Source organism: Neomonachus schauinslandi, chromosome 6 (assembly GCF_002201575.2).
Source record: "Neomonachus schauinslandi chromosome 6, ASM220157v2, whole genome shotgun sequence".
Lineage (NCBI taxonomy): Eukaryota > Metazoa > Chordata > Mammalia > Carnivora > Phocidae > Neomonachus > Neomonachus schauinslandi.
The window spans coordinates 120,774,244-120,800,914 of record NC_058408.1 but is presented as its reverse complement, the minus strand read 5'-3'; the positions used below and the strand labels follow the sequence as shown (position 1 = coordinate 120,800,914).

At 53.5% G+C, this 26,671-nt stretch overlaps 3 protein-coding genes across 6 annotated transcripts in view; all 3 read right to left on the bottom strand.

The window, feature by feature from the left end:
• Positions 1–5,950: 5,950 nt before the first annotated feature.
• On the bottom strand, positions 5,951–9,326 carry LOC110589518 (cytochrome P450 26A1). The gene is made up of 7 exons (XM_021700037.1): positions 9,138–9,326; positions 8,730–8,954; positions 8,219–8,509; positions 7,965–8,123; positions 7,325–7,459; positions 6,594–6,746; positions 5,951–6,292 (listed from the first exon to the last, which is right to left on the bottom strand). The coding sequence occupies exons 1-7, from the start codon at positions 9,324–9,326 to the stop codon at positions 5,951–5,953; spliced, it is 1,494 nt and encodes a 497-aa protein (XP_021555712.1).
• A 4,707-nt stretch (positions 9,327–14,033) lies between these two features.
• Positions 14,034–21,809, bottom strand: LOC110589621 (cytochrome P450 26C1). Its single transcript, XM_021700148.1, has 6 exons — positions 21,606–21,809; positions 20,845–21,069; positions 20,078–20,353; positions 18,543–18,698; positions 16,417–16,746; positions 14,034–14,411 (listed from the first exon to the last, which is right to left on the bottom strand). Exons 1-6 carry the CDS (start codon positions 21,807–21,809, stop codon positions 14,034–14,036), a joined length of 1,569 nt encoding a protein of 522 aa, XP_021555823.1.
• Positions 21,810–23,589: 1,780 nt separating this feature from the next.
• The window catches only part of EXOC6 (exocyst complex component 6), a 228,803-nt gene continuing 225,721 nt past the window's right edge, over positions 23,590–26,671 (bottom strand). For 3 of the 4 annotated variants that reach the window (XM_044916552.1, XM_021700179.2, XM_044916551.1), the window contains 2 exons: positions 25,792–25,904; positions 23,590–24,924 (listed from right to left, as the gene is read on the bottom strand). In XM_044916552.1, the coding sequence (XP_044772487.1) occupies positions 24,792–24,924; positions 25,792–25,904 (246 nt within the window). In that variant the 3' untranslated portion in view covers positions 23,590–24,791. Of the gene's footprint in view, positions 24,925–25,225; positions 25,238–25,791; positions 25,905–26,671 lie in introns of all 4 variants that reach the window. The other variant, XM_044916550.1, reaches the window with a different exon arrangement.

The window sequence follows — 26,671 nt, the reverse complement described above, 5'->3', positions numbered from 1 at the left end:
TGAAAAATTAGAAGCACTTTTATTCCTGCAGGTCGAGGATAGGCCAGGGCCGAGCAGCGCCTGCCCCTTTCGAGGGGACTGCTCTGCCCTGCATCAGCACACCCACGGCCTCCAGCTATCTCTCGCCCCGGCTGGTGCCCCTTGTGAACATTACATGCTGGTGCTCGAAGCCTGTGATCCTTGATTTAGAGATCAGAAACCTTTTCACCGGTGATTCTCAAAGTGTGGTCCAGGGACCAGCAGCAGCCCCTGGGAACTTGTTAGAAATGCAAATTTGGGGGTCAGTCCAGAAATTCTGGGGTGGAGCCCAGTGATCTGTATTTCAACAAGCCCTCCAGGGGATTCTGAGGCATGGGGAAGAACCACTGTTTCTCGCAAATAAGGTTTCTTGCTTTTGGCCACTGTATTAGTTTTCTAGGGCTTCCGTTAAAAAGTCTACAAACTTGGTGGCTTAGAAGAGCAGAAATGTATTGTCTCACAGTTCCAGGGGCTAGAAGTCTAAAATCAAAGTGTTAGCTCCCTCTGAAACCTGGAGGGGAATTCTTCGTTGCTGCTTCCTGGCTTCCGGTGGTTTGCCGGCCACCTTCGGCACTGCTTGGACCATCAATACATCGCCTGAGCCCTCCATCTCTACACCCTGTTCTCCATGTGAGTCTTCCCACCATCTTCCCTCTGGGTGTGCCTGCCTCTGTGTCCAAATTTTCCCCTTTTAATAAGGATTTCAGTCATACTGGATTAGGGCCTACCCGGAGACCTCATGTGAAGTTGATTATCTCTGTAAAGACCCTATGTCCAACTAAGGTCACATTCTGATGCACTTACTGAGGGTTAGGACTTCGTATTTGAGCAGGAGGGTGGGGGAATACAATTTAATGATAACAGAAACCATTTTCTGCTGTGCAGTAGGAAAGACTCAAAATGCCCGAGGATCTGGCTCTGCCAACGTGCAGACCGTGCCCCCAATGCTGTGCCCCAGGAATGCCAGCCTTCTGTACCTTCTGCCAGGCTGCGTGTCAGATGCTCGGCGGCCACACCTCACCAGGTTCTCAGGGTGCTTCTGAGGGCCCAGGCACCTTCAGAGACATGGTGAGGAGCAAGAACCTGGAAGCAATTGGATCTCAAAGAATCTGCTCACCTGTCCTTTTTTCCCCGGCACATATGTAAATAAATAATACAGTTCTTTAAATAGAGGGCAAACCGTACAATGCACTGAACACTGGGCCGCCAATCCTAATTCTCTGTTGTGACTTTAAATTCCTCTGAGCCTCAGATTTCTCAGGTGTACACTGAGGGGCTTGCGTGACCGGTGCGTCCTCTCCCTTCCAGCTCTAAAAGTCCGTGACTAATTGACATTAAAAGAACTCTCCATTTCATTCAGAATACCCAATCCCCTCCTCCATCGTTAAATAAGCCACTGTTACATTGGACACTATGGCTGTGTTTAATGAATCAGTTCATACGCTTTGTCAAGTATTTCTTACAAGCAAAGCACCTTGTCCTCTTTTTACAATGCATTTGAGTTAAGTGAACCCATCAGTAACTTCAGATAAAAATCTTGAGGCATCTATGGTCAAAAGCGAGGGAGTAGATTTCCCACCCCTCAACGGACACAGAAGGGCTCGGCAGTGGTGAGAATCCGCCGTGGGGGTCAGCTTCTGCGCCGCGGGGGCAGGGTGCTGAGCGTTGCAACACGAGAACTCTCACCCAGAAAGCCCACCACGTAATCCTGGGCTAAGTTTCCACCCTGTTCCAGGTTTCTAACTCGAACTGACTCTACTTCAAAAGAAGGAAAGCTTGTTTGGCCTAATACCCATGAAGCGCCGGTTTCAGGAATGTGACATTCTGTTAAACCACAGCCGTGTAAGCTTGCGGCCGCTGAGATTTTCCAAGGATGAAAGTTTCACTTTTCAAAGAGAAAACATGGCACCGCAAAGCTGGAGAGCCATACGGTGGCCGGTGTTGATTGGCCCCAGGAAGCTCTCTCTCCCAGAGAACACCTACTACGCGTGCGCGTATTCTGGGGCAGGGCCGGGAGGCACAGGAGGGGGGCTCAGTTTGCAATGATGAGACACAGTTGTTACCTCGGGCCGGGCCGGCTCTCAGGAGGCTGAGGGTGAGGACAGCTGGGCAGGGCCCGGTGGCGGCGCGTGGCCTCGAGGAGGCTGGGGAGCCCTGGGGAGAGCGGCAGGGACTCCCCTAGAAGCTAGGTCAGGCGGATGGCCAGCATGGCACAGCGGGGAGAAGCTAGGGCTGTTGGAGCAGGTGGGGGAGCTGGAGCTGGAAGCGCCTGGTTGCGGGGCAGGAGAGAGCGTCGTCCCCAGCGATCAACACCATCAACACCGGGGACTCAGCGTCTCCGTGAGGTCACACGGCAGGCCCCCTGCGCTCCTGCCTTCACATCTGGCTCCAGGGTTTGCCAGAATGGTCAACGAGAGCTGCCGAATGCCCCTGGAGGATGATGCGGTGGTGTCCTGTCTCCCTAGACTGCATTTAATCCGCATTGCAAAGCAGAGTGCGTGTCTGGGGAACCGAATTAATACAGAATCAAATGTCAGAGAATCACAGCTCTTTAATTTTGTGAAGGAACTTGGGGGTCATTTAACCGAACCTCTCCCTCCATGTCGGAATCCTGAGGGTGGGTTAGTTTTCCAGCTACTGTTTGGATGCCTCCATTGACAGGGAGCTTGCTTGCTCGGAAGGTAACCAGTGTCATCACCGAAGGGCTCTAGTTGCCTCAAAATGTTTTCCTTATATGGTGCTGACTTCTTCCTTCTAACTTACCCTCCTGAGTGCGTGCTCTGTCCTTTGAAACAGGCCTGAACCTGTATTTTCTGCAACAACCCTTGAACTATTTGAAGGCGGGGCCACCCAAACCTCTCTAAACATCCCTCGTTCCTTGCATGGTACTTCCGTGGGATGGCTCCCGGACCTGGTTAAGGTCATCTGAACACTGCCCGTGTCCTTCGAAACACGTGCTCCCCCTTCTCAAAACGGAGAGCCATTTTTCAGAGATACTGAGAGCAATGTAGGTCAGATTGTGGGCCGTCTGTGGGCAACGCTGGAAACCTGAACCAGCTGGCCTCAGAGACCACAGATGGTGGCCACTTCAGGAACTAAATGATGACCCAGACCTACGCAGCCCGGCGAGCTTCCAGGGGAGCCAGGCAGCCTTGACTGGGCCTGAGGCTGAGTACTTGCTAGCCTCTCCTTGTTCTTGGGTAAAAGCAGGCCCTGGGCTAGAGTCCGTGGATGCTGGATTTCAGGGACACTGGTGGGGAAAACCACTGGGCCCCGAGCTTGGCATAGAAGGGAGAAGCCCGCCCCCTTGTGGACCTCTGGGGGGTGGCAGGTGCACAGAGCACCCTGAAACCTCACAGATTAGGGGTCTGGGGGAGTAGCCGCTTCCCGTCCCTGCTCCCATTTTACCAGTTGCTTCTGGCAGCCTGCAAGAGGGATGATCTGGACTGTCACAGGGCAGGGGAGTGGTAGCGGGGGACACAACAGGAAGTTAGGAGGTGAAGACCCCTGGGTCTAGTTGTCCTACAACAGAAAGTTGGAGATAAATCAGGCAGGTGTGATTAGCTATTGAAAAAAGAAAGGGGAAAAAAAAAAGGCGACAGGAGGCCTTTCCTGGTTCTGCCACTCCCTGGGTGGGCCCAGGCAAGCCACAGTCCCTCACTGGGCCTCCCAGGGCCAAACTGGGTGAAGGCGGCATCCCTCAGAATGCTCCTACATTGGAGACCTGGCTGGAGGCTTTCACCTGCCAGGACTGACAAGAGTCTGTCATTGGCGACGCCACACCGCTGACTGAGGACAGGAGGGGATGGCAGGTGGCCAGGGCAAGGGCATATGAGGAGCGGGAGGCAGAGGGCACCGACTCTGCCAGCGTGGCAGGCCCACCAAGGCCCCGGAGAGCACAGTGCCCTCCCAGCATGCCGCAGGAAGCCTCAAAGAGCCGCTCCTCACAGGGCTCTCCGCTCCTTCCGGACCTCGGGCCGGTTCTACCTCCTCCTGAAATGCTTCTCCGCAGGGTGACACCCGGACCCTGACCAAGCGGTGTCTGTGTCACAAAATGTGCCTGCCTGCCCCAGCTAGACGTGACCCAGGCCTAGTGAGTGTTCGACATGGAAGCCCACAAACATGGCTCCTGCGTCGCACTCGAAACACTTCCAAACGGCCTGTACTCGGCACGAAGCGTATTATCAGAGATTGTGTTTTTAACGACTTTGCAAGGTAAATTCTGCCCTACTCTGTAATCGATGAGCATAATTGGGCGAAATGTAACCTGGGAAATGCAAGCCAGAAGCACTTTCCTCAAAGCTCCCCAGATAAAAAAAATAGAGGTGGAATTAAGAAATTGAATTCTAGGCTAAAATGATTCCAATTCTTTTCTGCAGATGCTCACAGAGACACGCAGTCAGGGAGTCACCGAAGATGTTATTTTAAAACGCTTAACTGTCCTCTGGCAAAATGAAAGATACTGAAACCCTATAAAATGGCCTCTTTAAAATTACCTGAGATAATGTCCTCAGGCTAGTGTGCTCCTAGCTGGAAGCATCTGGGGCAAATGTTAGGAGGGGAGCGGTCATCTTGCACACCAAGGTGCACTAAAGCTTTGGCTGAAACTAAATAAGCCTGTAATTTCTCATTAAAAAATAAAAGCATTATAAGACATTTTAAGTTATTATGTAAACACCCTTTAAAAATCAGAGGATTCTAGGAATAAGTACAATCCCAAGTTCTCCCCCAAAGTCAGGTAGAACATGTAACTCTAATTGTAGACAGAGAACCCTTTTCAAACACCTATTTAGACCACCCAGTTTCTGCAGTATTTGCCAAATTCTAAAATTGTAATGAAAACTTTAAAGTCCAAAACCTACAAGCCGTCAGAGGTTCAGGAAGCAGATTGTGCCGTTCCAAAACTGAAAATGTGCTAGCGTAAGCAAGTCACCGGGGCTAACCTTTCTGCACTGGGAGTCTGGCCTTCAGTTCAGAACATGGCTATGCCAGGGTCAGAAATGTGACCAAACTGTGCTTTCCCGGAGGTTAGCCAAGGTTCACAGGGTCATGACTGGGCCATTTTATCAGTCATGTCAGGCTCACACCCTATTGCCTGGCATAGATAAAAACTTTATCTGTCAGCTTGCTAAATCTACTCCTCCTGCCTTATTTTCAATAAAGAAAACCTGGACTAGCTTATCTAAACCAGAGGCTGGCCTCTTCCAATACTGTTTTCACATGCAACCTCTGGTCTCATTTTGGTCAATAACTGTCCGTAATCAGAGTGACCAGCTTTCTCTTACCTGAATCCTTCAGAAAAACAGGGCTGGCACTATGCACCAACATGGATTTATTATGTTTATTAAACATAATAAGTTTATGGCTGAAGGTGTTACGTTAGAGTATGATAGTTCTCAAAGTATTACCTTTTCAAATCCATCTTTCCCTAAAGCAAAGCAAGCAAAAAAAAAAAAAAAAATCTAAAATTCACTTCGATAGATTTTCCAAATAGGGTATCTAAACCATAGAAACATTTACAAAGTTACCTTTGGACTAACTCACACACACACACATACATTATGTTTTCTAATAACGGTTAAGAGAAATAACAGCTAAAGTTTCTTCCTCACAAGAAAATAGATATGCACAGATAACAAATAAAGCCGTTCATGTAGACCCTTCGAAATCAGGTTAAATATACAAATATAAAACCAGGGAGTTCCACCCCCCCCTCAGGAATCTTAAATGCAAGACAAACACCTTCAGATTTTACTTTATTTGGAAACTATCCAAATTCATTATTTTAATATTTAAAGACGGTGGTACTGTAGTGGAGACACATAAATATTATAATATACATTTAGAAATTAAATATAATAAAATCAACATGACACTGTGTAAAAACTCATGTACACTTCAAATAGGTCTGAGTTCTGGGCCCTCGAACCCATCAGATCTCCCCCTGGAAACGGGTGAACCTCGCAGGGAGATCATCCACAGGGTACACGGTGGGACTGGTTTTCATTGTAGGAGGTCCATTTAGAAGCCGCCAGTCACAATGCCTGGCCAGCTCCACTGTAAATATTTTGAGAAGAATTTTTGCAAACTCCTTCCCTACACAGCTCCTCAGCCCTCCTCCAAATGGAATGAAGCTGAATCTGGATGCATCCTCGGGGTGAGGCAGCAGAAATCGGTCAGGATTAAATTCGTCCTTGTTGGTGAAGATGTCTGCCACATCGTGAGTATCACAGATACTGTAGATAACATTCCAGCCCTTGGGAATCTGGTAGCCCTGCAAAAGATTATGAGGCCCCCAGGGCTGACAAATGGGAATCCTAACTTTCAACAACAAAAAAAGCCATCACTGATAATGGGAGGAATTATGAGTTGAAAAAAAGGGGTGTGAGGAGAGAGACAGGACAGACAGACCTTCAGACTACCGAAACACGTGTCCACATGGGGCAGGATAATGGTATCAAAAGTATACGAAATGTAAGCCAATGCGCAGGGAAGCCAAGGGGAGATTTAAAACCACAACAAAAGGAGTGTGGCGGGGGGGGGGGGGGGGGGTGGGAAGAGAACTTTTAACTTACATTTAATTCAAAAGTCTTCAGAGCAACCCGAAACCCTCCTGGAACTGGGGGATTCAGGCGAAGGGTCTCTTTAATAACACACCCAATGTATTTAAGCTGTTCCAAAATTTCCATGTCCAACTTGTTGTCTTGATTGCTCTTGCAGAGTAAACCCTATCAAAACAGTCATACAGAGGTGAACGGTTATTTTGTGCTCCAATAAAATCAGCCCAGCAGACGTAAACAGGGCTTAAGTGGCGGCTAGACCCAAAGGGCCCCATGATGGGAGAGGGTGAGGGGGAAACTGTGAGCAGCTAATGACCATTTGCCTCCACCCCTTGGCCCAAATCCACTATCTATTTACAATTCCAAGAGAATGCTGCTCCTCACTTAGAACCACCTAGATTCTCCCCCCGCACCCCGCCCCCATCACCACCACTTAGGAGTCCCCCATTCATGCCCTTGGACACATAAATTCAAGAAAATGGAATCTATCTGAAAATCTCCAACGTACTGCAAAAAGTGGAGTAGGGGTAGGAATACAAGGATCAAGCCCCGCCTGAGTGGGACCACAGCTCAAAGTTCCTTCCTTTTTATTCACAAAGCTAATTTTCTCTCCCCACCCACCCACCCAGCCCTGGGCCCTGCACTTTGCAAAACAGGCAGAGAAGGCAGCACACTTACATATCGGCAAGTTGGCCAGGGAGCAGCCGAATTTCTTAGGCTGATAGTGAACCCCGGTGTCCCCCTACCTTACTCTTCAGCTCCTCTCGAACTTTCTGGAGAACGTGGGGATAGAGCCCAAGGTAAGTAATCAGAGATGTGGCGGCACTAGCTGTGGTTTCATGTCCCCCAAAGAGGAGTTCCGTTGAAGATTGCTTTAGTGCCTAAGAATGGAGTAAGACAAACGTTTTCTTTACAGGTCTGCATGCAATTTTACCCAGCAATTACTTAGAACCGAACTGAAGGTTCTGGAAAGAAGATGAGAAGGGCTGAAAGTTTACTGACAGAAAGCCAAGGGAAGTTACATTTTTTTAAACAAAATGCATAGTCCCTTTAGTTCAGCTAGAGCAGGAAAGCCAGTAAAATCTCACGACACAGGGAATTCTTGAATGAAAGCCTTGGTTGTATTAAAATCGCCCAACATTCTTTATTTACACTTTGCAAATTCCAACTTGCCCTGTAAAACCTGGTCGGGCTAGGGGACGCTCCCTGTTCCGCTGCAGCCTCTCCCACGGCTCTCCGGACCCAGTGTCCCGACCTTCCGGGTCCCATCCCCGGTGTCTGGGCGGGCTGCCCACTCTGGAGGCCGGACGTGCGCTTTGGGGTAACCGCGCTTGGAAAGCCAGGGGACCAAATTCCGCAGCGCCCCTTCCTGAAGTCGCCACTCACCTGCATGTCCAGCCTCTCTCCCCTCTCCCACGAGTGCTCGATCAACAGCTGCAGCGCATCTTTGCAGCCGCCGCCCGCCTCGGCCGTCCGCAGCCCGCAGATCTTGGCGCGAATGTTCTCCTCTATGCGCTCGTGGATGAGGTTCCGCGCCTTCAAGCCCTGAGCGCAGAGAGCGCACGGCAGTGAGCAGAGGCCGGGCCCCCGCGCCCCCGTGCCCCCGCGCCCCCTGCTCCTCACCCTGCACGCTCCCTCACCCGGTACAGCCCGCTGAAGGGCACGTCGATGGGCAACGAGAAGAGATTGCGGGTCATTTCCTCGAAGGCCTCCGCCAGCTGCTGCTCGGCGTCCCCGCCGCTCGCCAGCCGGGGCTCACAGCCCAGCAGGATGCGCATGGCGATGCGGAACATGAGGCGCTTCACCTGGGGGTAGACCAGGAGGCCGCGCTCGCCGCGGCTCAGCCACTGTTCCAGGCAAGTGCCCACTTCCTCGGCGATCACCGGCACGTAGCACTGGAGCGCCTCGCGGCTGAAGGCCCGCATAATCACCTGAGCTCCGAGGAGGGAGAGTGTTAAAAGCGCCCCCCTCGCCTGCCGGGATCCCCTTCCAGCCATCCCCACCCCCGCCAGACGCAGGGCACTTCCCGGCTAAAGTGGCCTTGAGCGGGTCACCTCCTGCAGCTGGCGCTCGCCCGGCATCTATCTCCTAGAACCCCTCCAGCCGCTGGGGTCCCCCTTCCCGTCCAGGCCCCGCCACCCCCGCCCTCACCTTCTTGCGCTGCTTGTGAGAGGAGTCGTGTAGGTTGGAGAGGCAGCCGGAGCCCAGGATGGTGCGCACCGACGCGGGCCAGTGGACCGACACCAGCCGGTGCTCCCCGAGCAAGATGCGCCGCACGTTGTCGGCGCCCATCACCCGCACCGTGGGCCGCCCGAACAGATGCGTCTTGTAGATGAAGCCGTATTTCCTGCGCTTCATCTGCAGGAACTTCCTCCGCTGGGAGAGGAGAGCGGAGGAGAGAGGCGGGCGTGAGGGGGCGCCGGGGAGCGCCGCGCCTCGGGCTAGCCCGGGTCCCAGCCGTAGTCACCTCCCTCGCGGGGACGCCTACCCCGGCTTCATGGAAGCCCGGAGCCGACTGGGGCTCCTGAGAATCGTCCCGTCGCGCCCAAGCTCCCTTACCTGTAGCACCATCTGCAGTGTTTCCCCGAAGAAGGGGAAGCCCATAGTTCCGGGCGGCAAAGGGAGGGCGCAGCTGCGGTCGCGGCTGCTCATGCAGTACAGGTCCCAGAGCTTGACCGCGGCCAGGAAGAGCAGCAGCGGTAGCACGAAGGTGCAGAGCGCACTGGCCAGCAGCGCCGGGAGCCCCATGGCGCGTCGCGGCCTCCCGCGCCACCTGCCGCCGCCGCCAGCGCTCCGAACCCTGCCGCGCGCCTGCTTTATAGGCGGCCCAGGTTGCTGCTCACGTTAGCTTGGTCAGACAAATTAATTCACCCGAAGTTCATCTTTAATTGCGGATTGGGCCCCTGGCTCCTCCCCCCGCGAGGCGCTGCCCAAAATCTTTAACCGTTTGTTCCACGCCGAGGCAGAGGCGGCACCGTGGCGGCTTCACTCGGAGCGCGCCTCCTGGGGTGCGGGGCTACGAGCAGCTTGCCTCCCCCTTACAAGGTGTGCGGAGCTCCGAGACGGCGGCAGAGGCCGACCCGGGCTCCGGGGAGCGGGAACTCCAAGCCCTGGGCTTCCTGGCGGTCTCTTTGGAATCCCCCCCGCCGGGTCCGACGGGCGGTCCCAGCCCAGAGCTGCCTTCAATGGCTTTCCATTTCAGGCGCTTCCACCTGCAGGGGAAGCAAAGGGAAGTGCGTTCAGGAACCGACTAGCTGCCGGGTCCCACACTGGGGAAACTGAGGTCCAGAACGCAGAGCAAAACGCAAATCCACTTCCCCGAAGAGCCCGCCGAAGAGCCCAGGGCCACGACCTAAGCGAGAGGGGGGGGGGGGGAGAGTCAGACCTGATCCACGGATCATGGATCCCAGCTCCCCAAGCCCCTCAAGGAGGCCAGCACTCACGAAGTCCTGGAAGGTCCGACTTAAGGGTACAAGAGAGTCTCCAAGTCCCTCGGGACTTTAGGTGCAACCCTGCACAAGTCTGAGCCCCAACTCTGACGCCCCAGTGGGAGACCGCTGGGGCAATTCATCCACCTCGAGGCAGTCAGCGCTCTGCGAACCGGCTGCGGCCGCCGGATTCCGAGGGCCCTGGGACTCACAGCCCCACCTAGGCAGAGGGCGAGAGGATCCTTAGACCTGGGCAGATAAGGTGACAGAGATAGAGGAAGGAAAACCTGGGAGTCTGTACTCCGGGACTGGCTCCATCTCTACTTGCATGACCTTGAGCAAGTCACCACACATCCTTGCGCCTGTTTCCTTCTCCTTCATATGGAGGCGGTAATTCCCCGATCTGTCTACACCCGGGGGCAGTTGTGAGTTTTCGAAAGGGGCCCCTGGTTGCAATACTTTTTCCCGGCTCCGCACACGCTAGATTGCTTCACCCGGATGACCTGGACTCGGGGCCCCCGAGCCTTCCTCCGCTCTCCCAGCTCTCACCCACTGAAGCCACACAGGTGATTGGGGTGCTCAACCCTCAACCCGACCTCTGCCCGCCCCTAATGGGAGTGTTGAGGGAATCCATACTGGGAAGCAGGTCGGCTGGCCTTCGCCCAACTGCAGTCAGCTGCTACTGCAGCCAGTGAGGGGAGCTCGGACACTGCGGGAAGTGCACGTGCGCACCCCACTTCCCACCTGGCCGGCCCACACGCATCCTTGGTTGGAGCGCGGAACGCACCCGCGGCCCCGAAAACGAAACAGAATGAAGTACGTTTGTTTAAAACTAAACTCCGGCTCTTGCAGGAGCACGCCACACGCCTTGGAAAGCGTCCCTTGGAAATGGAAAACTCTTTGATCCTAAGAGCTGTTAAATACGTGGCCCTCCCGCGGTGGTCCCCAAAGCTGGCGGGATTGGAAAATGTCTGTGGAGTGGTAGGGACCGCGCAGTCCACGCAGCGCTCCAAGCCGGAGTCGCCATAGGGCTTGCTTGGAACTCGGCGTTTCAGAGGCTCTAGGGAAGGGTCTCTCCCACTGTCATTTGTTCTCACGATTCGGCGACTGTAAATGGTGCGGGCCAACTTCGGGGCACCGGCGGGAACTCGGCGAGACGCGCTAGAAGTAATTCTCAGAAATCCTGCGCCCGCCCCTTTCGAGACCTTGCTCCGGCCGGTGAGCAAAACCGGCGAGCGGGGGCGTGACCTGGGGCCCATTCCCAATCCTCTGGCCTGACCTGCCTGTGACCCCTGCAGGCCGGACCGTGACATCCGAGTGAACTCGGCAGGGCCACCTCGCCAAGTTCAGCGCGCGCCGGGTCACAAGATGAGTGGGGCCTGCGTGCTGGAAATTGCCGGGGGAGGGGGGGGGTTGTTTTAATAAGTCTGCCCATCGAGACCCGCGGGGGCGTCCAGCGGGGGCGTCCGGCAGGAAAGGATTAAATGTGAGAGTGGAGATCATTAAAGAACATCTCGAATGGAGGAAGGGGTCAATAAATTATCAGCCCGATAAGAACTTTGATTAGAAAACTTGCCAAGCTTTCTTGGGTGGTGGTGGGCGGGGAGGAGGATTGGTTCACTGGAAAACAAAATATTTCCAAGATGTTTACAAAACAGCCTCCCTGTTGCGAAGGGTTGGGGGTGGAGAGTAGTTTTTTGCTGGAGGAGGGGAGTGAGGTAGACCGGAGTCCGGTGAGCTCTGGCAGCAGAAGCACCCCTCCTCCACCTTTCCCCCTCCAACCCTTTCCTACCTCCTGAGCACTCACTCCCGTCTGGGGGCGCAGGGTTTTGTACCTGCTGTTTCCTCTGCTTGGGGAGCACCTTTCCCAGGTCACCGCTGGCTGGTTCCTTCCAAAGTTGAATGTCACCTCCTCACAGAAGTCTCCCCTTCCCACCCTGCAGGGTTCAGCCCCCAGGTACGGTGTCTTACAGACCTGTCTTATTCTCTTGAGAGCACTTAGCACCAGTCTGCATTCTGGTGCTCTTTGTTTGCTAGTTTATTGTCCACCTCCTTCCTAAGCATATGTGGTCCAGGAGGGCAAGAACCAGAATGCTCCTTCCTCAGAAAATCTGGAGCTACTAAATAAGAGTTCAGGTGTTCCCTGAAATTACTGAAAAGGATATTATCAATGGGAAATTGGAGCTGCCCCTACTGGAGCTTATAGTCAGTACAGGTCCCAGAACAGGTAAACCAAGTCTCTTGGAACCACCTACACCATGGGGACTTCTGAAAACCTCCTCCCCATATTGCTCTTCTCTCCCCCAATCAGAATCAACCCCAGGCCCTGGTCCTCCTGCCCCCCCCCCCCCGTGGGAGCTTCCCAGCACGGATGTGGTCTCTGCAGCCTCAGGAGCGCCCTGAGGGCAGGCTCCAATTCTGCCACTTTTGCTGGCTTCAGTGCCTGCCGAGCCCAGGGCCTGGCGCTGGGTCTGTGGTCAGCAGTGGGTGATGAATTGCCCTGGATGGGGGTTATGGCAGTGTCAGCCGAGCTCGGAAGGGCCCGCTGAGCTCTTGAGCTACCGACCCTGCGTGCGCCTGCTGCTTCCCCCTTTCCCTCTGGCCCCCGGGGATCCACCTTAAGCATAAGGTCAGGAGGGCACCAGCTTCCTTCTGGTTCACTAAGGGGTCAGCTCAGGGCCTGGGCGGCAACTTCCCTGGCTCACCCATCATGTCCAGCTGACCAGTCTGAAGATGGGTGGCAGGTTGCACTGGGCTGTTGGGAATGGTGACGATGGAGGCTCTTGGCTTTGATTTAAACCCTGGTGGAAACCTCTGTGTTGGAGTCCTTAAGCCAACCTAGGGATCACCATGAAAGGACAAAGGGCTGAGCCCTACATAGTGGCCACAGGCCCAGAGGCTGGAGCAGGGAGTAAGTGATGAGGTGGAGGACAGCACTGGCCAAGGAGTCCAGGAGCCCATTGCTAGCTCCTCAGGGGAGTCTTCTGCCTGTTTCTCCTATGCAGTGGTGTAGGTGGAGGTAGTAAACTGGAAGGGTTCTGCAGCCAACTATCACAGGGATAATTCTCAGCCCAGCTTTTGGGCTCTGCTCAGGAGGAAAGTTCTGGCATACTCTTGGGGGGGGGGGGTTTCCTGGGTATCCTCCAACCCCTACCCCACACCTTCCCACCAGGGAGCAGCTGCCCAGCTAAGCCCTAGCCTCCTCACTCAACTGCTGCCAGGAAACTTTTTTCTTGGCCTTCTGTTTTGGGTAGAAATATCCCAAACCTCTCTGATTATGTCTCAACCTCCCATGAAAATAATCCAACCTTAGAGACATCTCTCTGTACCTCTTCTCCCCTGTATATATGGGAAGATTAAACGTGTTCTTGAAGTAGGAATTTTTCTTTTACGAAGTCGCCAGCAGAATCAGTGATGTTGAGCCATTTAGAGCCCTGGAAGCGCCCAGAGTTCTGAGTTTCCGCCGAGACTGAGACCAGCAGAGTGGCCTCAGCGCACCAAGCCGAGGTCAGCTGCCTGAGGGCCTTCCGCTGGGCGCCTTCTCGGTGTGTCTTACTATGGCCCAAGGCCAGGCCGGAGATACGCTTCCTCCTAAGGGTTGCAGGTCCAGCCGCGTCCGCTGGGTCTCTGGCGCCGTCCAATCCTGCCCTAGCAATCCTCCCCGCCACCCCGAGATCCAGGCAACCTCCCGGGCTTGGCGCCGGAGGGCGAGGCCCCGCAACTCCTGGTGAAGATCTGTTCCCTTCATCTCTGCCTGGAGATACTGGGAAAGGCTTAAGAGGCTAGGCTCACGACCCTTCCTTCCTCGGGGCGCAGAGCGCAGGAGGCACCTTCCCGCCGGCCTGGGCGCTTCTCCAGGGCGCCGTGGCTCCGGCCCGCGCTCCTCCTCCCTCAAAGTCTGGCACAGAGCTGCATTCGGTGACCGTTTGTTGAACGAGCGCCCGACCCGGCACTAAGAAACCGCAGATGGGCGGCGCTGACAGCGCGCCTCCGCCACTGGCCAAGTCCTGTCCCGAAGCGCAGCGGGTCAGAGGCGTAGCCCATCTCGCGCTGCCGAAGGCGCGAGCGGGTGGAAGAAAAGCCGCAGCCCGTCCGCCGGGTGCACGATGGGCACGGTCTGCATGGCGGGGAAGGCAGGCGTGGCCAGTTCCCAGCGCGCCGTGCGCACCAGCTCCACCGCCAGCAGCTGGAGCACCGCCTGTGCCAGCTCCTGGCCGAGACAGCTGCGCGCTCCGCCGCCGAAGGGGATGTAATGGAAGCGGCCGGAGGCGCCCCGCGCATCCTCCCCCGCCGCGCCGAAGCGCTCCGGATCGAAGCCCTCGGGTGGGCTGCGGTACACCGCGGCCGTCTCGTGCGTGTCCCGGATGCTATACATCACGCTCCAGCCCTTGGGGATCTGGTAGCCCTGCGGGGAAGTGAGGAAACCCGCCTGACTACGAGGCACTTGGAATCGGGTCCTGAACCCACCCTCCACCCCGGGGGCTGCAGGAACGCACGCCTAACCTGCAAGCTAGGAGAACGCTCTGCGTTCCAATTTCAGCTCCTTCTCTGGTGAGCTGTGTGACCTAAGGCTGGATACTCAAGCTCTCTGACCTCCAGTTTCTTAACTGATAAAATAAGAACAAAAATGCCCGTTTTGTTGTCTTGAGACTAGAATAACGGTCTGGCATACATATTAATGATCACTAAATGTGATCTATTGTTGTTTGTTTCAGTGTTTTGTTTTTGTCTTTTTTTCTTCTGACATTAGATCAAGAGACCTAAGTTCTAGTTTTGCACCTACCCTCCTCCTGGGCGGGAACAACACAAAGGACAGGGACCCTCATTCCTCTATGGTCAGCTCAATTATAAAGCTCTTCTTTGCACTGAACTGAAACTGACTCTCTAACACCAACACCCCCATCCATTAGTTGTACAATAATATTTAGGTCTGGCAGCCACACTTTAAGAAGATGCACATGGGAATTAAAACCAGGCATCCTTAAAATGTTGGAAGGCAGCTTTCATGTTTCCTACACCCACCTTCAGGTTTTTCAACTATTCTACTTTTTGATGTGTCTTCCAACCCTCCCCCCCTCCCATTATCCTGCTTCCCTAGCCTAAACAAGGAGCGCGCGCTCTCTCTCACCTCTCTAGGCCTCAGTTTTCCCATCTGTAAACTGGAGGATGGCTCCCTCTCTGCTCCCCCTGGTGGACCTGTGCTCCCCTTCCTCTGTTTCCCTTAGACTGTAGAATGAAGTCTGAATTCCAAGATGCAGCATCCAAGACACTTCTAAACACCTCACTAAATCCACCCACCTTTATCTGGATGGTCCCCTTTCGGCTGCTGTGCTGTCCCCATCCTAACCCTTCACTGCTCCATGTCAAATGTCAGCCCCTAAAATGTTTCAGTGTTATCCAGCACTAACGACCACTATCTTCCTCACACCAGTTTGGGATGAAACTATCGGTCCTGGCCTCCTTTCTCCCCGCCACCAACTCCTCCAGGGTAGAATCCCAGTCGCTATGGTGCAGTGGACCCCTGGTATGCAATGCACCACAGATGTTCATTCACTGTGTAAAGTAAGGCTCCGGGAAGGAGGTGCCCAGTCTCAGCCTGCAGTGACAGCCATTCAGGCAAACACCCTCAGTTTGGCAAAGGAGGGCTCCACTCTCTGACGTTGCCACTGTGTCTCACAGCCCTGGCACCACCTGACTGACTGTCAGAGCTGGAAGGGACCAAGACCACTTCCTTCCAGAGAGTAAACTGAGATCCAGAGTGAGGAGGGAATTGCCCAAGGTCTTATAGATGGAGACAAGCCGGGGTAACAATGACTGGTCCCTTGAGCTTGTGAGGAAGTAGGGGAGTGGGGTACGGGACACGGGGGGGGGCTCTCCTTGTTCCCCACCCACACTCACTAGCTAAGGGGGGGGCGGTGCTGCGCGGAGAAAAGTATGTTTTTATTCTCAAACTCAGTTCTAGGGCGCCTGGGTGGCTCCGTCGGTTAAGCGTCTGCCTTCCGCTCAGGTCACGATCCCAGAGTCCCCTGGATTGAGCCCCGCGTAGGGCTCCCTGCTCAGCGGGGAGTCTTCTTCTCCCTCTGCTCCTCACTCCGCTCATGCTCTCTCCCCCTCCCTCAATCGAATAAATAAAATCTTAAAAACAAATAAACCTCAGTTCTCATTGAATTGACTGACCCTCACCGCTGCCGAAAGCCTGTTCTTAGCCTTGTCGGCTCGCCAGCCGCCAGGCTTTGCGCCCCTCAACTGTGTATCCGGGGGCGAATGGGGCCGAGCTCAGCCCATTTCATGGGTGGAAAGCGAAGGCTCCGAGAGGAAGAGGCGACCTCGCCGTCCTAATCCCCCCCCGGCCCCGCCCTCCCCGCGGCAGGTGGCGGGGGCCGGGCGGCGGGGCGGGCGCGCGCACTTACGTCGAGCTCGAAGGTGCGCAGCGCGGTGCGGTAGCCCCCGGACACCGGCGGCAGGAGGCGCAGCACCTCCTTGACCACGCAGTCGATGTAACGCAGACGGCCCAGCGCCGCGAGGCTGAGGTCGGGCTCGCAGCCGCAGTCCGGCCGGGGCCCCGCGCCGCCCCCCGCGGCCCCCGCCGCGCAGCCGCACGCGCGCCCCAGTCCCTGCGCCGCCAGCTCCTGCCGGATCTTGGCGACGGCCGCCGGGTGCTGCAGGAGCAGCAGGACGAGGGACGTGCTGGCACTGGCCGTGGTGAGGAAGGCGGCGAAGAGGAGCTCCACAGCCGTCTCCTGCAAGACAGCCGGGGCGGCGCTGAGTCTGCGGCAGCGGGCCCCGGCCGCAAGGCCTCACGGCCCCATGGCTGCGAAGCAACGGGCCCAAATTTACCTGTGCGCGGAAGCCAGAGTGGCGGCTCCGTGCGCGGGCCCGGGGTCGATCGAATCCCAAGTCAGCCACTCGAGAAAGCCACATACGGCCACGACCAAAGCCAGGATCTTTGGAAGGGCTCCCAGACACAGCGCTAGGAGCTTACTCTGTATGCTGTTCTTAGTGCTTTACATGTATTAACTCCTTCGGTTCTCATCCCAACCCTGTGAGGCACAATTAGTGCCCTCGTTTTACAGGGGTGGAAACTGAGGCTCCACGAGGCGCTGGGGGCGGGGGGGGGTCCCAGCAGTCGGGCCCGAGAGTCCAGTGCTCCTAACCACCTGGTGGTGCCGCCTGCAACCCTTGCTGGGCGTCCTGACCGTGACCTGGGATGGGGGCGGGAGGACGAGGAAGGCACCTGCAGCAGCCGCGCCAGCCTCCAAGCAAAGGCGGCAGCATGGCCTCCTCCTCCCGCTTAGTGGAGTGGTCCAGGGAGTGATTAAACCTCTTCCCGGCCTGCACTGACCAAGAAGGACATTGGAGGGGCCTGATGGCTTCATCCTCCAAGCACCAGCCCTCACCCTCACTGCCTCCCTCTGCCCTCCCAGCTCCTGGGGGCACCCACAGTTTGTGTTTCTATATTGATTTCTGTGATCGTAGGATGAATGTGTATCCCTCCCCTCTGGCACCTCCAGGGCAGGGGCTGTGTTTTGCTCAGGGCTATATCCTCAGTCCCAGCATAGAGCCTGGCACCAAACAGATACATCATAATGTCTCTGGAATGAATGACCTGGTCCAACTCTAACTGCCTGCCCTGGACAACATGGGAGCCCCAACGTCCTTCCTGGCTAGGCCTCATCTGCCTGGCCTGCCCCTGAGGCCCAGACCAGAACTGAAGATTCCTGACATGGAGGGTGTTGTCATCCCCTCCCCAGCCCTGTCAAGCACTCCCCTTCACAGCCGAGAACTGTTCCTATCCAGGGGCTCTCCCAGGACTCATGAGCTCATCTACTTTAACCCCCTGGATTCTTCCAGATCTCATAATCACCCAGGAGTCAGGATAAAGACTATTAGCCCCATACTCAAAGAAGAAACTAAGGCTGAGCCCTACCCTTCATGGCTCTTGGAAAGTGGGACATTAAGGCCCAGAGAAAGGCTGAGAGTTCCTTTTGGAAGGGTTGAATTTTTCCCATTTCTAACCTTCCCCTACACCCCCAGCCTCTCCACTCCTTTTTGGGTTCTCCAGCAGGTCCTGGGGCCATTCCAAAGCAGTTCTCCTTTCTTCCACTGCCTGTGCTCTACACATAAATGGGGAGGGGCTCTAATTCTCAGGGGAGACCTCCAGTGGCAAAGAGGTTAAAGGTGCCAGGTGACAAGATGGCTCATGGAAGGACAGTGTCCATTTTGGGAAGAAGAGAGAGCTTCAAGGAGGATGTGGAGCTTGATCCTGAGCCCTTAGGGTCTGTAGGGAAACGGAGTGGATAGGGCCTCATACACAGGGGGGACAGCAGAGGCAAAGGCATGGAGTGACAGAGAAGGGGGTGGGGGAAAGCAGAGCTGTTTGTGGCCAGAACCTGTAAGCAAGGGCCTGGGATTCATGTCTTCCACACTCCCCTCAAGTGGGGCTGAACAGGACCCTGCTGGGGGCAGGATGCAGTACCTGTATGGAGACCTGCTAGGAATGCAAAAGGCGGAAAAGTAGAACCTTCCCACCACCTACCTTCAGCTCCTGCACTGAGAGCTCCTGGCCCAGCTCCCTAGTGCTGAGGATAATCATGTCGAGAGCATCACCCGGCTCTGCAGCCTTGTCTTCACGAAGCTTTTCTGCAATAGCCTCCTCCAGGTACCGATGCAGCTGATCTCGTGCCCGGATGCCCTGATGCGTGGGGAGAAAAGGGAGGTGGGGCAGGAAGGCTGAGGGGGCTAGGCCTGTACACCTACCCCCCAGATCTTCCTGGGGCTGTCATGGCTCTGCTGAGATCCAGGTGTCAGGCTTCTCAACTTAATTCCATGTCTGGCACATAGTAGGGGCTCAGTGAATGCTCAAGAACTTATCCACTATCGCTACACATAATTCTCTCTTGATTATCACATTCCACCTTTGAGGCAAAGCAAGCAGTTACTGTCATCCTGAGAGGAGGATGCTGAAGCTCAGAGGGGTCAAGCAATTGCCCAGAGTCAACACAGTTCTGAGTGCCCAGGCCTGGCACAGAGCCTAGTCAGGTGGAGTCAGCCCATTGCCCTTTCCCTGCACTAGACTCAGGCAGGGGCAGTGGGCACCAGTGTAGACAGGAAGGCACACTTTGTTGCATCCAGAAAAGCTCTGGCTTAGAGACCACTCCCGGATGTTCTAAGCATTAGCCTCTGTAAGCTGGTAGGCAAGAGGGTGGAAGTTCAGGGAGCAAGCATGGGGAAAGCATCTGAGCACTTAAGTTTTGAGATCATAGGAAATCAGGTTCAAATCCTGCCTCTGCCCCTACTAGCTGTGTGATCTTGGGTAAGTCACTTAACCTCTCTGAGCTTCAGTTTCCTCACCAATAAAAGAACACTTTGCAGGCTGAGAGGATTAACTCAGAAAATGTATTCAAGGAGATCAGCCTCAGGCATGCCCCTTCATACATAACTATTATTTTTATTCGGGTGAGGAAAACCAAGGCATCGGTACAGTGAGAAGCCCCAGCTCACAAAGAAGAGGCAAATGCAGCCTCCTAGTTGCTCTCTGGGCCCGGCCCATCGCTCTGAAGTCTGAAGAAGAGCGGTTCTCTGATCTGGAAACTAGTAGGCCCGGAGCCACAGACGGGGAGCCGGCACCCACTCCTCTCCAACCCAGGCTAGGCGGCGCTTGTGCTCCCATCGGTTCCGCTGCCATCCGGGCTTCCCAAGCGGCTGGAGGCCAGGCCAAGGGGCAGCGCTCTGGGGTTCGAGCCTGACTGGTTGGGCGGCCGCCACCGGGACCCAAAGTCAGGAAGCCAGCTACTGGTGGGTCTGGCACGCATCCCTGGAGGCGCGGCCCAGAGAGGATCTGCGCCCCCCCCGCCCTCCCACTCCCCCCCCCACCCCGTCACAAAGCGAGTGAGGACAGAGGTCAGCCCCGACACCGACAGCCACACCACGCCACCTCCCCACCCTGGGCCATCCTCGGTCCCCCCCCGGAGGTGAAGCGTGGGGCGCGCCGAGGGAGCCTTGTTTTCGCCTGGAAGACCCGTCCACGTTGGGGATCCCCAAGACGAAGGTCTGAGGCCAGAGCGGCAGTACCTTGCGCAGGCCGCTGAAGGGAACGTCCAGGGGCAGCGAGAAGAGGTTCTCTACGAACTGCTCGAAGGTCCGGGCCAGCTCGGCGCACTGTACCTCGTCCAGCCGTAGCCCCAGTAGGATGCGCGCAGCCATGCGAAAGGTGAGTGCCTTGGCAGCCTGGTAGACAGCAACGGGCCGGCGGGCCGCGCACCAGGCGCGCACCTCGCACCGCAGCGCCCCTTGCAGGCGGGGCACGAAGCGCTGCAGAGCCCCGCGACTAAACACACGCGCCAGGACCTGTGGGGAGCCCGCGGGGTCAGCCCTGGCCGCGGCCCGTCCGGCTTCCTCTGCTCAGCGATTCCAGAGAAGCCAGAAGGCCAATTTCGGTACCCTTCTCCTCAGCGGCCCCGACCTAAATGGGTTGGCTTTTGTTCTCGCCATTCCCTCTAGATATCTGATGTATACAGTCCCTCCCATCCATCCAGGCTCCAGATGCCACCTCCTCCAGGAAGTCGTCCCCGGTCCCTCTCCAAGTCTGACTTTCCACCATTCTGGTATCAGAATCACACACAGGAGATTGGCGATGAAATGTCCCTTAAGTCCCAGTCCCGGCTTTATAAACCAAAGCGGGAAAAAGGTAAGGGACTGACCCAAAGCCACCGCTGTTTAGCCAGGGGTCCCTGCCAGCTTCAGAGTGTGCCCCTAAAACCTATCCCCAGCCTGGCCAACAACAGGTGCCCAGGAACCGCATGTCTGACGTCCCAACGGCCCCTTTGGTTTTAGCTCACCTTGCGCCGCTGCCGGTGCGGCTCCCCAACCGCGCCAAGCAGCGTGTGCGAGCCCAGTAGGATGTGCGCGCTCTGCGGCCACTGGCTGCGCACAAGGCGGTGCTCGCCCAGAAGGATTGTGCGCACGTTCTCGGCGCCGCTCACGCGGATCACCGGCCGGCCCAGCAGGTGCGTCTTGAACACTGTCCCGTAGCGCTCCCGGCGGGAGCTGTGGAAGCGGGAGCCCTGCGAGCGAGGCGCAGCGAGGCTGGAGCCGCTGGGCCTCGGCTGGGGGTCTGGCCCAGGCCTCCCAACCGCCCCTTGCTAACGACTCCCTGCTCCAGGCTGGCGCGTCGCTATACAAAACCGAGTCTCAAATGGGCCTCGCGACTACCCTACGGAAATGTAGATGCCCCTGTTCCCATTGGTGAGATGAGGAGACTGAGGCTCAGAATGGGGACGTGAGCGCCCGAGGCCTCACGGCTGAGAAGTGCCCCTGATTCCTGATTCTGTGCTTGCAGGGTATAGGGCGAATGCTTCTCCGAACCCCTCTGTTCACCCTGGCGTTGTGTCGGGTCGTGCTTTTAAGTTGCGCCGGGGAGAACTCCGGCGACATACCGTCCCTTCAAGGGAGCAGCTGAGCAAAGGCGAGGGCTGTGTATGCTCTCCGGGCCCCTGGGCGACAGGATGAGGCCGACCAGGAACCCTGGGAACACTGTGAGCGCCGAGGGTCCAGTGGGAGTCAGGGAGGAAGGGGCCGTGTTGGGGTGCGAGCTACTCACCTGAACTAGCCAGTGCAGCGTTTCGCCGAAGAAGGGCCAGCCCATGGAGCCCTTGGGCAGGGGCAGGGCGGAGGCCCGGTCCCGGCTCAGCGTCCAGCGGAGCGTCCAGAGGTGCTGGGCCAGGCTGAGCAGCAGGCCGGCGCCCAGGAGAGCGGTGCCCGCGGCCCCCAGCACCGACATGCAGCTCAGCCCCCAGGGGAACATGGCGAGCCTGCGGGGATCTGGCGGCTCGGAGCGCCGGGGGCGCGAGAGCTGAGGCGCTGGGAGCGCGCAGTGCTCACCTGTTCGGTCCGGAAAGGGCCTGGGACTTGCGGGCCAAAACCGAGATTTATGGTCTCGGAAAAAAGGACGTCGCTCTAGAAGCAGACTGGTATAGTAGAAGGCGGCTGTGACCACACGCCCTGAGGGAATGTGCCTTCCTCTAGCCCGACGGCTTCTGGGCCCAAATGCCAGTCCCTGGCCGGGGCGCCGGCTGCCTCGGGACCGCTCCCTCCCGGCATCCGCGCGCACCTCCCACCTCGTCCCCGGGTCAGCACTCCTTTGATAGAAGCGGCAAAGGCGAGCAAAGAGAGGAGCAACTCACCGGTGTTGCCAACGTGGGCTGCGATCACTGGGGCTGTAGACCCCCACCCCACCTCCCTCTCTACTCGGCCCACCCTGGCCACATTTATATAGATATCGGCCCTCTCCCTATGGACCGATCCCGATTCCTACAACGTGACGCGTCCATGCATATTTAAAACGCTCGGAGCGAAGTCATGATTGGAGGCGGTGGGCCGCGGCATGCTCACCCGGGGGCTAGGAGTAGGGAGTGGCAGAGCCTCGGGCGGGGCCTGCCGTTTCGCGCCAGAAGTTCCCGGCTGTGCGCCGCGGCTCCGCGGGTGGGCGAACCCCGCGCCCTGGGCTGACGCGGGCTCTCTGGCGTCCCCACCCTCGAGGCTGTAGGTGCCCTTCCCCTCTCGGCACTCCAAGGTTGAAGGGCTGGGGTTTAGGGTTTGTCCCCTTTACTCTGTTTCAGTTTCCAGGGAAATTGAGGTCTTCGATGCCTGCCTTGCATTGCAAACACCTACAAGGGACACCCGGGGTCGGGATTCCCGGACATCCCCACACCGCCCCGGTTTCTGAGCTACCACTCCAGGGCCCCTGCAAAAGACGGTAGTGTCATTGCTGCCCAAAGCTTCACTGAGACACCCTAATCCCACCAGAAGCAGGTATCTCGGGGCGCCTTTCGGGTCTCTAGGGCTGAATTCACCGTTCCTTCCCACCCTGGAGGCCACCCCATCCCACCCCAGTCGGTCTACCTGGTTGCTTCTCCGGTGTTTTGTGTCTGGTCCCCTGGGCTCTTGCGTCCCTGTCCCTACAGTGCAACCTGAGGGTTGGCGGGGAGTGGCAGGAGGGCTGTACGTATTACAGAAGAAAGTGAACCTCACACCATCATAGCTAGGAACCCACAGTGGTCTACTCCAAGCAGTACAAAGGCGGCGTCTCTCCGGATCCGGGGACGCCTCAACCAAAGCCAGGGAGACATCCCGAGTGCCCTGCAGGGCTACGTACGGCACGCGAGGGACAGCCACATTCCAGTCTTCAAAAAAGAGCTAGCTGTTCACCGCTCCTCTTCTAACTTCCAGACTTTATTGTGCCTGAAGAATTACCATGTTTTCCATGTAGTATTTTTTATTTTATTTTATTTGTTTATTTGACAGAGAGAGAGAGACATCGAGAGAGGGAACACAAGCAGGGGCAGAGAGAGAGGGAGAAGCAGGCTTCCCGCTGAGCAGGAAGCCCGACGCCGGGCTCGATCCCAGGACTCTGGGATCATGACCTGAGCCGAAGGCAGACGCTTAATGACTGAGCCACCCAGGCGCCCCTCCATGTAGTATTTTTTAAAATGTGAAGTACTTTAGGATTGAGATGGTCAAGAGAATAAATGCTTATTATCTGTTTTGGTGACACTCCCCATTCCAATAACTAGGGAATAAGAGTTTTTCTGAAGGAAGCAGTCGTTTTCAATCAGGAAGCTCTGAATAGATGCAACAGCAATGCATTTTCAACAACTTGCTCAACCTTTTTTTAATATTTCATCACAAAATCCAGAAATGGACATATAATTCTTTACACTTATTTTACAGAGTCAAGTGTAAGTTTCTTACAGGCATAAATCCTGAAAATGCAAAATGAATATTCAGCATAAATACAATGAAAAGAAAGTTAGGATCAGGTTGATAACTACCATGTGGACCATAGTAATTTACACAGAAGAAAATGTACATTCATTTTAGATTTTCCAGAGTTCACTTGGTTTGGCTTGTTTCCATACTGAGGATAGGTACTGGGATCTGCTATTTGAAGAAAGTAACCTGACCCCTGTGGTAACGTTTGTGTGTGTAGGAACCGATCTACTTTAGCACAAGCAGCACCTGAAGTGGTTTACCCCGCTTCGTTCCTGTCCTCTCTTTTAACTTGAACCAAACCAAACCAAATAAATCCTAGAATGGGGTCAGCTACAAACAATATAGTTAGAAATATTAACCCTGCTAAACAGAAACAACATTGCATCTTTAGAAAATCCAAACACCTTTTCTTCATATTCAGAAGCATTAAATTAAACCACCCAAGCAGAACAAATAATTCACATTCTTACTGAGTTAAATCAAGGTTGATTTCAGGGACCTTTAAAGATTTGTATATTTCCCCCTCAGAATCTGCAGAATTGGAAAATTTAGTCTACTTAAATCATATTGAGATGAAAATAAAAGTTAACAGTTACAAAATGACAGTGAAATACTCCCATATCAGACATGATTACATTTCAAAACTGGATACTAATGAAAAAAACCAGAAAAGTCATTCAAGTCTGAATAGAAAAAAATACTTATATGTAGAGGCATATAAGCTTTTTCTAATGAATTTACAATCAATTTCATATACGACTTTTGACCTGATTTATATATTACGTTTTGCCTTTTTCCCTAAAAGTGAAAAAAATTAATATCACACTTTCCATATAAAACAGTATCCAATTATTTAAAAATCTGTACAAATGATATTTTTATTGTTTCTTGTTTAATTTCTCATCAGTGTCTTTTTCTATTGTGTTTTTAAATTCTGCAAACAAATTACTGTATCATGACCCATTAGAGATCAATGCTGAATCACAGATTTGGTGTCACGGAGTGCAATCCAAGTCTATGTGTGCTGGGACATACCATTCACCAAACTTCTCAGCTGTTTCACGACTGTCTCTATCAACTTCTGTTTGTCTCGATCATTCTTCCTGAACTGAGCAAATATATTGTTCTTTTTGCTAGTATCCTTCATCCTAGGAATATATATGAATGAAGAGGCTTGGTAAAGGGAAATTAAAAGCTATGCTGTCACAAGTAAAATATCTTGGCATGCTCTGAATTATCTCACACTAATCCTTATGCCTGAAAAATATACTTCAAAGAAAATAGGTACTAATAAAAATACAGAGCAACTACACAAAATATTAGCAGCTTTATTTTACATTCTATATGAAGTGGGGTTTTTGCGTTAGTATGTAAATCTAAAGTATGTTAAGTTTTCTAATATCATACTATTTTCTAATATCATTCCATAATGTAGGCTAAAATACATACCCTCTATGGACTCTGCAAATCACATTCATAGCAAGACAAGGTGAAAGAAAAATAACATTAGAAGATTTAAAGCAGTGTTTTTTGTTTTTTGTTTTCGGCCTCACTAGTGTTTCATGGCATGGTAAAATAAATTTACATTTATTTTAAACAGTTCCTTTTGTCCTCTGAAATCAAATATATCACAGATATTCTGAAATGTGGGAAAATAATATACATTTTTAATTCAAAAATAGAAAATTTTAATAGTAATACCTAAAATGAAATGTGATTAAGTTAAAAGAAAATCTGCCACATAATGAGGGGAAAAGTAACAACTAAACTTCTATTATTTTTAATTGGACAAGATGCACAAAATTTTGTTCACATCAACAGAAACAGCAATCTCATAAAACTACACCAACACTACAACCAGGAAAGAAAGAGGCTTATGTTTTGATCATTAAAATGGACTGAGCTTTTAAGCTCCATTTAGACATTTCTCTTTTGTTGAAAGTCTCTAGTTGTTCGAGCATCACTAAATCACAAAATGCTATAATGTGCAAAAAAAGTCTTCAGAATGTACTTACTTCTCCAAAAGAGTAAGAGCTGTGTTTGGATTCACCCGAAGGTACTTAGAAGCTGGCTGTCCATAATCAGCTAGATAAGTAGACCAATCCCAAACCATAAACAGGTCAAGGAGCTGAGGAAGATAGGGCAAAAATGTTAAACCAACTTTTGACTATTTACCCATAGCTAATACATACAGTTATGCCATTCTTGATCCACTTTAATGATGACCTGCTTCTTAGATGGAACAGAATAAGGAATTCATTTTTAAAACTTTATCATTAACTATACTGTATAACCAAAACAGCACATAGTATCTTTTTACTTTTGAAAATTACTAAAATTGTCAGGTCTTGCTTTTCTAATACAATACCTGATTGCATTCTCAAGCAATTATAAAATAATGAAAATACTATTAATAGAATTATATTAACACTTGTACCTGATGTATAGAGATTTAATCTTTACTCATTATTCAGTTCATACTCCAATTTAATTAATAAGGGTTGGTGCTACTACCTGTTTGAAGAATTTCAAAGAACTTAAATTGAACCTTTTTTCTTAGAGGTTAAGTATGTTTACCTTTCAAAGAAGCCGTTTGTACCTAGACTTTTCCCAAAGTAATTTAAACCAAAAGCTCAGATAATCTCAATTAAGTGCATTAAACAACCTCTGCTGGATTCTCCCTGGTGATAGATCCTCAGCAGTATTATGAAATAAGGGCTTCAGGACTCAGCCTGTTAACTCTAGGCAATCATTTTGTATAAACAAACAACAACAAAAAGAAGCCCTCTTGTATTCCGTAGTGTCTTAAAATTGACTATTTGCTTTATAATCTCCAGTTAGAATTGTTGTCAAATATGGAAGTAATCTTTTAAAAGCAATGCCGTGCCTAAACCA

What these genes read in the sequence shown, in the direction of transcription:
- LOC110589621 (XM_021700148.1), bottom strand. Translation starts at nt 21,809, where the DNA reads ATGTTCCCCTGGGGGCTGAGCTGCATGTCGGTGCTGGGGGCCGCGGGC. An exon ending in CGCTGCACTGGCTAGTTCAG is followed by an intron (nt 21,070 to 21,605) that starts GTGAGTAGCTCG and finishes CCTCGCTCGCAG; the next exon opens with GGCTCCCGCTTCCACAGCTC. An exon ending in TCTCAGTGCAGGAGCTGAAG is followed by an intron (nt 16,747 to 18,542) that starts GTAGGTGGTGGG and finishes GCTGTCTTGCAG; the next exon opens with GAGACGGCTGTGGAGCTCCT.
- LOC110589518 (XM_021700037.1), bottom strand. Translation starts at nt 9,326, where the DNA reads ATGGGGCTCCCGGCGCTGCTGGCCAGTGCGCTCTGCACCTTCGTGCTA. An exon ending in CCTTCAGCGGGCTGTACCGG is followed by an intron (nt 8,124 to 8,218) that starts GTGAGGGAGCGT and finishes CTCTGCGCTCAG; the next exon opens with GGCTTGAAGGCGCGGAACCT. An exon ending in GAGAGGAGCTGAAGAGTAAG is followed by an intron (nt 6,747 to 7,324) that starts GTAGGGGGACAC and finishes CTGTTTTGATAG; the next exon opens with GGTTTACTCTGCAAGAGCAA.